The sequence below is a fragment of the Argentina silus genome, assembly GCF_951799395.1.
Source record: "Argentina silus genome assembly, chromosome: 13".
NCBI lineage: Eukaryota > Metazoa > Chordata > Actinopteri > Argentiniformes > Argentinidae > Argentina > Argentina silus.
The window spans coordinates 5,528,223-5,541,182 of record NC_139667.1 but is presented as its reverse complement, the minus strand read 5'-3'; the positions used below and the strand labels follow the sequence as shown (position 1 = coordinate 5,541,182).

General features: G+C 47.7%; 1 protein-coding gene across 2 annotated transcripts in view; it reads left to right on the top strand.

Annotated features, from left to right (window-relative positions):
* The window catches only part of brf1a (BRF1 general transcription factor IIIB subunit a), a 31,995-nt gene extending 21,890 nt beyond the window's left edge, over nt 1-10,105 (top strand). For both annotated transcript variants that reach the window (XM_083683344.1, XM_083683345.1), the window contains 3 exons: nt 6,004-6,055; nt 8,732-8,885; nt 8,976-10,105. In XM_083683344.1, coding sequence (XP_083539470.1) covers nt 6,004-6,055; nt 8,732-8,885; nt 8,976-9,007 — 238 coding nt within the window. In that variant the 3' untranslated portion in view covers nt 9,008-10,105. The remainder of the gene's footprint in view (nt 1-6,003; nt 6,056-8,731; nt 8,886-8,975) is intronic.
* The last annotated feature ends 2,855 nt before the right edge of the window (nt 10,106-12,960 follow it).

Genomic DNA, 12,960 nt, shown 5'->3' with positions numbered 1-12,960 from the left:
AGCGGTTTGTCCTTCTCCGAGGGGCAAGCCTACTTCCTGGCACGTTAAGGCAATGTTGCGGCACCTCTCAATAATAGTGGTGATGCTGCACTTTTCCCCTTCGCCCAGAATAATCGCCAGCGACAGGCAGACAGATGCTTCCTTTTTTCCTGGAAGGCTGTGGACTCGATCTCAGTTCTCCACTCAATCCCGAGGGATTGTGTTTCCTTGAGATTTACCCTCTCTCCCAGCATTGGCTGTGGGCTTGTATTCACTCTCTCCCACTCAGTAGCAGGCTTTCAGCACACTGTGATCCACCTTGAGCTTTTCTGCCGAAATTAATTGGTTTCCTCAGCTCGGAGAAAAGTCGTCCTCTGTTTGCTTGGTATTGGGGAAATTGGTTTCCTATCTTTTTATTTAAACCTCTGTCATCAACAACAAAATAGTATTTACCGGAAGCCTGTGTGTATGAAATTGTGATCCGGGCGCTGCTGTGATACAGTATCCAGGGATACTCTTACTCCCTCCTCGTGCGGTCACTGGGACTGGAGTCATCTGGTAGCAGTTTGTTCTTCCCTCCAACGAGCCCAGCCCCTCAAGCCTGCGTTGCCTCTGATCACAGGGGTAGCTGTAGGAATAACCCACCCAGGAGTGGACTGTAATAACTGGGCTATTGTTGTGTTGGAACAGCTCCAGTCCTACAGGGCTACAGTCAGACAGCCAGAGGACTTCCCTGGAAAGCCGTAAGACAGTACCAATACTGATTTTCTTTCGTGTTGCTGAAAAGAACTTCATGGGACAAGCCTTTTCCTGTTTTTTTTAAAATTATTATTTATTTATTTTTAAGAATGGATGCTTTCCCGAACTGCTCCTTCAATTTTTCAAATGCATTCATGCCGTGCCAATAAATCATTCATGTACATCATGGTTATTGAATCATTCATTGTACACCTTTCTTTTTTTTCCTGAATGGAACAGTGCTTGGTAGCTTTTAAGACCTGCATCCACTTGTCTAGAAAAAGCCGAACTTTGCACTTTTAGTGTTCCTTGCTCAGAAAAAAGGTTGCCTTCAGCAACAATAACATACCATGCTTCGTCCAAACACACCTTTCTATGCCACTCAGTTAGAATATGGCAATAATGTGGCGCCCTTCTCCCGTCGTACGAAGTAAACGGTGGTATTTAAATGAAAACAAAACGCAACGTTGGCGGTTGACTGCAGAAAGACGCCTTTCACTGCCTGGTTGAGGAGCTGACCGTTACTGGGGCCTTGAAAAGGTTGTTGTGTGGTTATTGAAAAGGGGAGACATGGTGTCAGGGAGACCTCGGGAAGTGGAGGAGAAGGCTTGTCGACAGTAATTCCATTGTGCCTGGTTTAGAGGCCTTACTGACGGCTACACTGAAGCATTGTTGCCTCTACTCCCCTTCCTCTGCTCCCCACTGAAGGACCCTCTCCCGTGTAGGAACAGGGCCCTGCTCAGTCTCAGGCCTGTACAATGTGCCCCCCCCTCCCCAGTCACGGCCACTCAGTCCTCCAGGAAGGACCCCCAGCTTCCCCTCTACTCTAGCCCTCACCCGGTCACAGACCTGTACTTTACAGGACTGCCTCCTCTCCCCCACTCCCACCCACCCACCAGTCCCTCCCATCCCTCTCCCCCTCCATCCCTGCTCCATGCCTCTCCAGCCAGCTGCCAAACAGGGCCTCCCTGTTCCCTCCATCCTGACTGGAGGATGGAAAAGCACTCTTCCAGAAATAGCCCAGATAATTACCCTCCAGTGCTTTTTTCCTCCCTCCTCCCCTTCTTCATCTGTTCCCCTCTTTTCCCATTCAAAGCTGTTTTTCTTTCTTCTCTCTTTAAAGACCTTTTCCCATTCCAGACTCTTTTTTTTTCTGGAATTCTTGACTTCATATTTCACTGAAGAGGGAGGAGGAGGGGGGGGGGATTGTTTCAGTCTCTGTTGGGTTTCACAAGTGTAAATCTGACCCGCAAGTTCTTCTGGAAGCCTTCCATCCACAATCGGGTCAGATCTACTTCTTTGTAGTGAGAGTTTCTGGCCATTGATTGTCTCCACAGCGACTGCCTTTGTGGAGGGAAAAAAAAAATGCTTTACTGCATTTCTCTTCAGATCTTTCATGTCATGTGTCATCAGCAGAGTGGCAGAGCCACAGTACACTGTAGTAAATATGATCCTTTTATTCTGGTAATATCACCAGCTGTATTAGGAGTGTATAATTTCCTCCTGGTTTACAGCCCCTCCCAGTCCTCTGTGATCTCCCCCTCTGCAGCCCCTGACTGTGACCGCTAAGCGTTTCCACTGCATGGCTTCTCTAAATTCTCACAGGAACCAACAGAGAGAGAGAGAGATCTCTGGGTGCCAGGCCCCATCAGTCACACTGGGACAGACCAGAGGGCATCCCACGTGAAGTGGCATATGTGGCGTTAGACAGGACTACGCTATAGGCTGAGAAATGAGGGCATTCCTTTGATTGCGGACATCCTGTGCTGCTCGCAGCAGCTTTCTCTGCCTTGGTTTTTCAAACGGCCTTCAACGGCCAAACCTTTGTTCCTCTGACGCTTCCCACTGCAACTAATGATACAATTGGGGATGGAATGTAGACAAGTGCTCCAAAGTGGACCGTTTGGAATGCATCCCAGTGTGTGTCCATAGCTCGGGACTCTAGAAATTGATACGAGTGGTGTAGTTTAATGGCTCTGCCGTGAACTAGTCGAATAGTCTCTCTTGAGTCACAACTAAGGGACTGACTAATGCACTTTCATCATGCTGTAGCCATTTATAAAGATCACTAACGTATAGCCACCTACCTTGGTGACGTAAAGCAGCCATCTTGTATCAATGCGTTTAGACTGTGTGTGTGTGTGAGTGTGTGAGAGAGAGAGTGTGAGCACAGTGGCATTATTAGCTGTGCAAGTGGCAGAACCAGAGGGGTCTGGAGGTGCCAAAAGGGAGGCAGTCTGACTGTTGACAAAAGCAAAGCCTTTTCTCACTGCTGTCACCTTCCCACCCTTTGTCAGTGTAAAGTGCCTATCATACAATGATAACCTCAGATTTAAAAATATATATATATATATATATATATATATTAAAAATATGTAAACAGTCAGAAATGTTTCTGATGATCGCCACCATTTTCTCCCTTAATATTTGACAGAATAATGTCACCTAACAAGGTCTTTCAATCTCACGCCTCTCTTTCTTAGCTCGAAGGACTGGGTTTTCCTAATTTCATAGATGCCGTCCCCCAGCCACGGCCAGTTGTCAGCCACTGGCTAAACTCTCTCTCTCAATCGCCTTTTCAGCTGAGGCTTAGTCTCATTGGCGGTAAGCTGATTAGGAACGTGCTGCTAAGCCAGGCAGAGACTGATAGTCTATAACAGAGGGAAGGAGAGAGTGGCAGAACAGTGGAGGAGTGAGAGTGGCCCCGAAGGAGACAGGCGGAGGGAGAAAGTGGAAGTTGGAGAGAGAGTGACGGCGTCCGCCCAGGCCAAGTGTCTTCTGTCTGACCTTTCAGAGAGGTGGAGGAGGCAGGCGGCATGCGTAGGGTGGGGGGGGGGGGGGACCCTCCTTTAGCATAGTGCTGCATATGGCCCATTGTACTGAGAGGAGTGATTTATACATGTCACATGGCCCCTCTGTGTAAGGAGCCACTCCCCACTGGTGCCAACAACAATCAGGGGGAAGAGGTCTCCATAGGAGGCCGTGGTCATGGGCGGCCGGCTACACTTCTGACAGCAGGGTGACCTCTGAACTGGGAGGCTTGTTCTGTCCGCCTGCAGACGTGAATGGCTATAGGTGGGGCAGCAGTAGAGGGAGGAGTAGAGAAGTGATCAATCCTTAATCAGGATGAAGCAGCTTTATTTTGATGCAGAGCTACAGAATTATAGAAGTATTGGAACACTGGGGGGGACCGACCAGGGTGTCTTCTGGAACATACCGTATCCTAGGATTTCAGCTGGAGTTGAGCTGTACAGAAGCCTCAGAGGCCAGGACTACTTTCGATGTTCTCAGGATTTTCTCAGAGACAGTGTGTCCCAGTGACACCTGGCAATATGGAGGTGTGTCCTTGTGCTGTTTCCATTAGCGAGGTGTTTCCTGGCAGAGTTGTGCTCCTGCCTGCCTCAATCCCAAGCGTGCGGCCGAGGTGTGATGGGGATGAGCGGGGAACCGGTTTGAGCTGGCCCCTCTCTCACCCCAACATCACACCTGAACTCTATTTGTCAGACCTAGTTACTGTTGGGGATAAGTGGACGATGGCGTCGCTGTGAGGACGAACCGACCTGAGGTGTTTGTCAGACACAGATTAAAGTGGCTGTGCCTCCTGGTTTGAGACGGTCTGCCCCTCTATCTGACTGTGCACCGTTTGGCGTCTGCCTCCCTGTGATCCTCCCGGTCAGTGTGGTGATGGTGTGGTACTGGCGTGCTAGTACACACTGTCTGATCCTCCCAGTGAAAATGACTGACTGGTGCCCCATGGATGTCTGTGTAAGAAGAGCCTGTGATCCTCCCCCCTGGTTAGCCTGGTGTCAGACAGGAGTTGTAACTATCCCAGCTAGCCAACGCCGCCATACGCCAGTCCTGACAGACGGCATGTCGCCCACAGACCAGCCCTCTGATGTGTCACTGTCTGTCTAGCCCGCAGGCTGCTGGGTGCCCATGGGAATCTCAGACCAAAGATGAGTGGCATCTTCAACATCTGATTTAAAGAGGTCAAATAGTCCCCAGCAGCATTGACATTAGCTGGCCCTCAAAAATGCCTCCCTGTGGTCAAAGCTCATATCTATTATGTAACCTGCAAGACAAGGTTGGTCCCCTGGCATGAACAGTCAGAAGCGTTTAACCGTCATACGCTGCGCTTGAGCCTGTGTGCATGACCATGTATTTTTTGTTTGTGTGTTTGTGTAAGTTTGTTTATGTTAGTGTGAAATGCGACGGTTTGATATGAATGGTGTCAGTGCCATGTGGAGCTGGACACGCTCACTGGGAGAGAGGGAACAATCAATCCCTTTGGCCCCGTCGGTGTCCCACGCTGCCAAGCTCTGCCCTGTCCCAGAATGCACTGCAGGGTGAATGGGCAGCTCTCAGGCCGAGCCCTGCCAATTGAGGGACTGGGAGAATAACGTGTGTGTGTGTGTGTATATATGTGTGTCTCTGTGTGTGTTTGTGTTGGGAACGAGGGAGTGGGTGCCACAGTTGCATGTGGGATTTTTAGTTTATGCATGGTTTGATTATGAGGAGGAGGAGGGGGGGGGGGGGGGGGGGGTTGGGAAAACTTTGTTTCAGAGATTTCAGGCCCACTCTGGAAAATGTGGTTTGAAGTCCTTATTATCAGCGTCATCATTTATTTATATTAGTACTCCTCATATAACTAATTTAATTCCGATCTGATTTGCATATTTCCACTCTTGCATTCCACCTACCCATATCACATTGCATATATTAGATGTGTAATAACTGTCCTGTAATCTGTGCCACCAAGTTGTTTTGTCTGATAGGAGATTGAAGTGAGTGAGACATTGGGAAGCCTTCCCAGTCAGGTCTAGTCCAGGTCTAGTCCAGGTCTAGTCCAGGGCTATCTTAGAACAGGCCTCAGCCATTGGTGATGCTGGATGGCTTTCTAATGAGCTCTGACAAAGAGAGTGAAGATGCCATGCTTTCTGAACCCCCCCCCCCCCCCCCCCCCCCGCCTTTCTCCCCCCCCCCCCCCCCCCCCCCCTCTTCGTAAAGCAGATTAATTAAAAGCGGTCTCTCTCCACTCTTATCAGGGTGAGTAAAGCACTTACAGTAAGCCCCCAGGGAAGAGACTCTAGGAGAGATGCTAATTTAAACCACCGGAGATCTTCCCAAGGAATTACTGCTGGTGTTACTGTGTCTCTCTCTGTGGATGTGTGTGTGCTTGTTGTGTTTCTATCCATGTCGCCACAGCTTTGGTGTCCTGGTTTGTACAGCCATTACTGTATGTCAGTTGCCCGAGTCATAACCAAGACTTTACTGTCTGTTTGGCAGGTTAAGGCCCTTGATCTCAGGACCGCTCCCGAAGAAGCCGGCTCTGGAGCAGGTAATTTGTTACAGCCCCTTTTCTCTCATATACACACACACACACACACACCAAACAGAAACCTTATTAATTAATGTCATAGTGCTACTACAACACCTTGAGAAAAATCTATTTCGCGATTGTTTTTCCGACCTGTGTTGTTCTGTCTGATTGCTTGGCCTCAAGGGCGTAGGAGTCAGCTCGGCTTGGGGGGGGGGGGGGGGTTCCGGGGGCATGCCTAGTGACTTGAGAAAAGGATACAGACAAATCAGTAATCTTAACTTATAATTGAAGCAAATTACAAGGCCAAGGGGGGCCTTGCAGGAGGGCAGTTCCTCTGGTGCAGTCCAATCAGTCTTCTGTCTTTATCAGGTTATTTGTTTGAGTGGATCAGTCCCACTCTTATATACAGTGTATATATAGTAGGGAGGAGAGGGCATGGGCCGGATTCGAACCCATGCCGACATGGGCATGTGTGTGCACGCTGTAGGCCGCGGTGCTAGACCACTGGACCACCCCAGGCTGATACAGACCAAATCTTAAGTTATAATTGAAGCAAATTACAAGGCGAAGTGGGGCCTTGCATAGGGGTACTTACTCTGGTACAGTCCAATCAGTCTTAGGGCCATTCAGACTGTACTGAATACCAGTGTGACTGCATTGTCTTACGACAGGACGATCAGGCGTCATTCTAGCGCAACTACCTGTGTTGCAAGGTATCAGACAGATCACTGTGGACATTGTCTTACGATAGACAGCATGACACTGTCCACAGTGTGTGTGTGTGTGTGTGTATGTGTGTGTATGTGTATATATATATATATATGTGAATGTGGGTATATTTCTAAATACATTTTTTTAAGTACTGCTGTACAAAACATAATCAGTTTTTCACACAGCCAGAACTACCCAATGTTAGCCAGCTAACTTAGCAAGCTTATAGTTTCTCACATTTTTCCTAATATCTCAAAGTTCATTCACTTTTTATTCATATATTCACAGTTTTTTTTGTTGACTACAATTACTTCACCCGGTGCTGAAAAAGTCCCGCAGCAAAAGAATCCTATTACTATTGGGGGGCAATTTTGCCTGCATCTAATGTTGGGGGGACGACGACGACGACGATGCCATGTCTGCTACGCCCGCTGTCCCCAGTCTCCTATGCCCTTGCCTGGCCTTACACACAACTCTAAAAGCTCCCATGGACCAGATAGGAGAGAATGATTCCCAAGCTAGCTCGCTAATGGGAGAGGAATGTGGCAGTTTCCCGCTGGGGTTTTCAGATGCACTCAGGCGGTGTGGGCTGGGAGTCTCTCTCTCTCTCTCTCTCTTTGTCTTTCTCTCTCTCTCTTTCTCTCTCTCCCTCTCTCTCTCTTTCTCGCTTTCTCCATCACCTCCCCAAAAAAATTTTCTCTCTGTCGTTTCGTCCCCTCTCCCGTTCTCTCTCTCTCTCTCTCTCGTGGTGTTGGCAGTCATGAATGGAATCTCACAGGCAGCACAGGCTCCAGCAACCAGGAAGAAAACATTGCCACGAGGGGCCGGGTCAACAAGGCTTGTTACTAAGCAACCCCTCACCTCCCCCTGGGAACTGGAATAAAATGGCTTTTCTGATTGGCTGCAGCCGAGTTTGCTTGGAATTCATGTTACGTAATGTTGTCTTTCATTCCTGCAAGAAGGAGAGAAAAGAGATGTGTTCGTTGCTGTTGCTTGGCACTGGCTGTGCCTCTGTTGCTCTCTTTGTGTTTCAAAAAACTAATTTTCTAGAAGTGAACTGCTCTGTGGATAAACCAGGCATCGTGGCGTGTCTAGTTTTGCGTGACAGTCTTGGCAATAAAGTTCTGTTTGAACTACAAGTTCAGAGAAACTGGCAGGCTTCTGTGGTAAACATTCCCTGACAAAGCATGGAGACGATTCTAAACTCGGGCTCCTAAAGCTGGGAGAGGAACCCATTCCATCGTGTTCCCCCACCCTCATGCACAGCAGAGAACCACTTATTCCATCACCCTGTTATGTCTGACCTGATTCCTCCAAGGCCATCCCAGTTCCCCCATCGGGCCACAGAGAGTCGAATCAGTGTTTTCCTCCCTGTCCCAATGCTCCTGGTATGACCTCACAGAGACTGTACCCTTATACAGTGGTCACCCACTAATTAGTTTGGAGGAGTGTTTATGAATTTAATTATTTTCAACGCTGTACTTGGCTTTTTTTCAGATAATTAATGAGACCTCCAGCTCCCATTATGAGGAGCCATTTTCAGCCCAGTGAGGCTGGGCCCAGCAGGGTTTCCATTGAGGGGAGGGAGGCAGGCAGGCAGGCAGGCAGGCAGGCAGGCAGGTAGGCAGGGCTGAGAAAGCCCAGCAGGAGCTCAAACATGCTGTTGCTAAGGGGATCTGAAATGCTGCTCCATCACACTGTGGATGGTCCGCTTGCTGTACCCACACACAGCTCGGCTGGGGTCAGGGATCAAGCTCGTTCTTGCTAACGCCTTCTCCCAAAGATTCAGGATCGATACAGATCTCCAGCCTCAGTTGTGTTAATACTCACTTGCTGTAAAGAAGGAGAAAAGAACTGAAGTTGTCGCCAGTATTGTGTGCTTCAGACGAGCCAAGCCTGCCTGTGCTGAGGCTCAGGTGTGGTAGTGTGCAGACGATCGGTTGAGAGTGAGATGTTTCTCTCGCTGCCTTGTTCTGTCCTCAGATTGCCAACAGCAACCCCCTGCCTGTGCCCTCGGAGGCCCCCCAGAATGTGGTGGTGGAGAGCGGCCCTGTGGTGTACGATGATGTGGGCGAGGAGGAAGAGGAGGATGACGAGGAACCCTATGTCAGCGCCATGCAGCTGATGGGAGGCAACGGTTAGTAAGACTTATTCAAGCTTCATAGCTTTTTCTTTTCTTTCTTTTGAAGCGGTTGGGTAATCATTCTAAATGTCTCTTGTATTTCAGATTATGGATGTGATGATGATGATGGATTCTAGCACAAATGTTTCTGGCGTATTCTGGACTGCTGTATCGACCACTTCAACCCTTTAACCCCCCCTTCCCATTTGGAGAGACCTGGAGACAGAGGAGGTCAACACACAACGTGCATGTTCTCAGACTAGTGAGGAGGAGGAGGAGGAGGAGGAGGAGGATGAGGATGGAGATGATAACGTGTCTGTCTACTGTCCATTTCTTCTCAGGTTGTCTCCTTGTTTAAGAGGTTGTGGGACGGTATTGAGCAGGATCCATAATGTCCACTCTCCTTTACACTTCCCATGTCCCCCAAGGTACTCTTTATCATAGCCTGGATGACTGTGTCTCCTCATAATCACTTGAAAAGTTCACTACTCTAATCATGAGGTGTCTTGAGAATAATGAGGCCTCCCTGGTCATGGGGGACGACGGATATTAATCAACTCAGTATTACAAATATCTCAACTACTCGAACAATGAAAAGTTACTATATGACGAGGTTGTCTTCGGAGCCAAAGTATCGATCAAATGTTGCCTATTGATTATGTAAAACCATCAAGAATATGTTTCCAGTTGAGATGCTTATGGTAATGGGGGGGGGGGGTGTTATTGTTATTGTATTCTGCAAGAGACATTCAGACCTGCTCCTGTGTATCTGTCGAGATTGGACTGGTTGGAAATGGTAGCATTTTGAGTTGTTTTGGATTAGGTTTCCTTTTGTCAGTTGCTATTGTTACGGTATATTTATTTCCTCATGGTATTATTTCTCATTGAATGTCCTTTTGAACATGTTGTCAGGGATCACTGAAATGTTAATTAAGTAAAGCTGGGGGTACAGTATGTATGAATCATTGTTGATGGTGTTACTATGCAACAGTATCAATTCCAAATGAATGGGGGTAATTGAGGTTTAACTTTGTTTTCGTAATTTAGCTTTTATGATATTATTTTTGAAATTGTACTTGGGAGGTGAGTTTCTATGACTCTATTTGAGGAGGTGAAGACGTGGCTGACCTTGACAGCCTCATCCCTCCACGTCGCTGCTACTCCACATACTGTATGTCAAGTGTTGAGAATGTCGTCTGCTTTTGCTGCCACAGTAAAAGTCCCACTGACAAGAACTCTTTGTTGTATTATTTATTTGCCAGTGGGTAATCTTGTCATCTTCGGTCAACAATATTACTGGAGTACATTTGGCGAACAGATCATCTGATGACATTAAAACAACTGGGTTTAGTCACAGACTTTTATTTTGAAGAGCGCCCAGCTAATAAAGTAACCAGGAGCACGTGTGTCTCATTCTGCATCTTATTTGCAACTTCCAGTAACTTTAATGGCTTCTGAATTTGGAATGTTCGAAATGGACAAAGGCTCTGAACAGGTAATGTGGAGAAGCATTGCGCTAGACTAGAGTGACCTACTTATCCATTATTTCATTGTTCAATACGCTTTAATGGTCTAGGTGTTGGTTTTCAGGGATATCCAGTGTCTGTCTTGGCAGAGGTGTATAGGAGTTAACACTCTATGGAGAGAGGTCACGGTCGGTCCGCCCCCGCACATCAGAACCAGGGGGAAATCTGAGACTGAGTGTGTCTGGCTGGGCAGCCATGTAAGAGCATTACCACACCTCACCTCAGACTCCCATCCTCCTCTCTCTCTTTTAATTACCGGGGCGATCGAACCTCCAACTGAAATGAGGGGATTTTAAGGCACCCATTGTGTGAGGAGATATCAAATTCTGTTCCTCCAAAGCCATGAAGACCTCTAATGGTGTGTCTTTCAGCTTTTTAAGACTTGATCTGCTGCTCTGTTGTATCATTTTATGATCCTATAAAATAGACCTGTCAAGTCATCTTTGTGGAGCAGGTTTAAGGTTTCAATCCAACCCCCTACTGTATTCTAAATCTAGGCTTACTCTCTACCCACGGCTTTGACATTGGTATTTGCCCTTAAGTTCCTGGAAAAGTGCAGAATTTCATATTTTTTCTGATAGTTTGATGACTTCAGTTGCCCTTACTGTAAGTTAGTGGAGAAAATACAGTTGTTGCTATGGTTTGGTAGTACGGATGTACGATATGACCTTCCTGCTCTTTCACAGCGCTTTCAAAGGGGCCCTGAGGATACATTTTTTAATATGTTTTTATGCTCGTTGACTAAACTACACATTACTTTAAGACTTTTGAAGGCGCCCTGCGGCAGTGCTGTGAGGTGGAATCAGATAGGTGAAGAGATGCCCACTCCTCCTTTCCTCCCCCTCTTCATCCTCTGTTGCCTGTTCTACCCAATCATACCCCAGGCAGATGAACACACAGGAAGGCAACAGCAGCAGCAGTAGTATGACCCCCCCCCCCCCTCCCCTGCACCCCTCTCTCTCTCCCCCCCCCCCCCCCCCCCCCCCCCTCTGTCTCCCCTGCACCCCTCTCTCCCCTGCACCCCTCTCTCTCTCTGACAGCTGCAGTTTACCCGGGGTGCTAGCTCTACCCCAGGGCAGCCGGCTCAAAGGCACCTTGCTGAGACAGGCTCTCCCTCCCCTGCCTGCTCTGCTCGGCTCGGACGCTGCTACACTGCTGGAATAATTTTCCAAATAATCCCACAGTGCTTTTCCCTGTATCAGCACATTGATTCCCCCCGCCGACACCCCCACTGACTCCCTCACCCCAATTATTTCCTGGGACCTTAGATTAAAGGGATTCCTTCACCCTTTCTCTTTGTAATCTTATTCTATACCAATTTCCCTGCTTCAGGCTATGCGGTCTACTGTGTAATATGTAGCCTACTGTATATATGGATGTATTATATTGCTCTGAATATCTATTTATACAGTGTGTCATCAGAAAGAATGGTGATTTTTTTATAGGCAGGTACTGTATCTGTCAGAGGTAATTTGTGGACATCCGTACAATTATATATCATAACAATACTAGCAGACACTGTAGGTATGTGTTGTGATACCTGTGACAAACTATATTTTGAATCTCAAGTTTTAGATTTTGTTCATTGTACATTAGTATATATTGTACTGGAAGGTTCCTTATCCTTACTGGCAGCTTTTTAGTTGTTTGAGTCTGGCCTTTAGCACTGACAAATATGGGACTTATTTCACTGCTGTAATAACAGTGAACAGACATGGGAGTGGAGAAATGCAGCTTGGCGCTGCAGGCACCAGAGCTCCTGGCTTTGGGAAGGACAGTGGAGTTGACTCCAGTGCTACAGCAAGAGCCTCTCTTCTCGTCTGACTCACCAACATAAATCCTTTAACTTTTTGGCTTCTTGCTTGACTCTGTAAACAACATGCGAAGGAGGAGGAGGAGGAGGAGGAGGAGGAGGAGGGATAAATTGTTTCTCTGCAGCCACAGATGAGTTTGCCTTCAGCCAAGGCTCAGTTTTGATGTATGGTCCCATCTCTGTAATTGAATTCATTAAGGGATTACTGAACCCCATCTGTGGAGACAACTCCCATGGTAGCCCCTAAAACACACACACACACACAAACACACACACAAACACACACACACACACATCTGACTCCTCTGTCAGATACTGTATTCCCCCCATTACATTTATGGCAGCAATGGAGCGAAATTAGATCCAGCTCTGTCCCTGGACTCCCAGCTGTCTGTATGTGTGAGAGAATACAGTATGTACCTGTCTATCCCAACATGCACTGTAACACATTCTCCAATCTGTGAGTCTACTGATGCCTCCTGAGTCCTCTGGAGTACACACCCACACACACACACACACACACACACACAACTGGGTCCCTGTGTGAGACTGGAGCCCTGTGGAGACCTATCATTATCTAAAGTGAGAACTGCTTCTGTGGTGCAGGTGGAAGACAGTGCTTAAGGTTAGAATCCTGCACAAAGCAACCTGTGTGAGAGAGAGAGAGGGAAGGGGCACCGAGAAACACACTGAGATGGATAGAGACAGACAGAAAGGGGGGCGAGGGAACTGACTGTACTGCAGGTTGAAC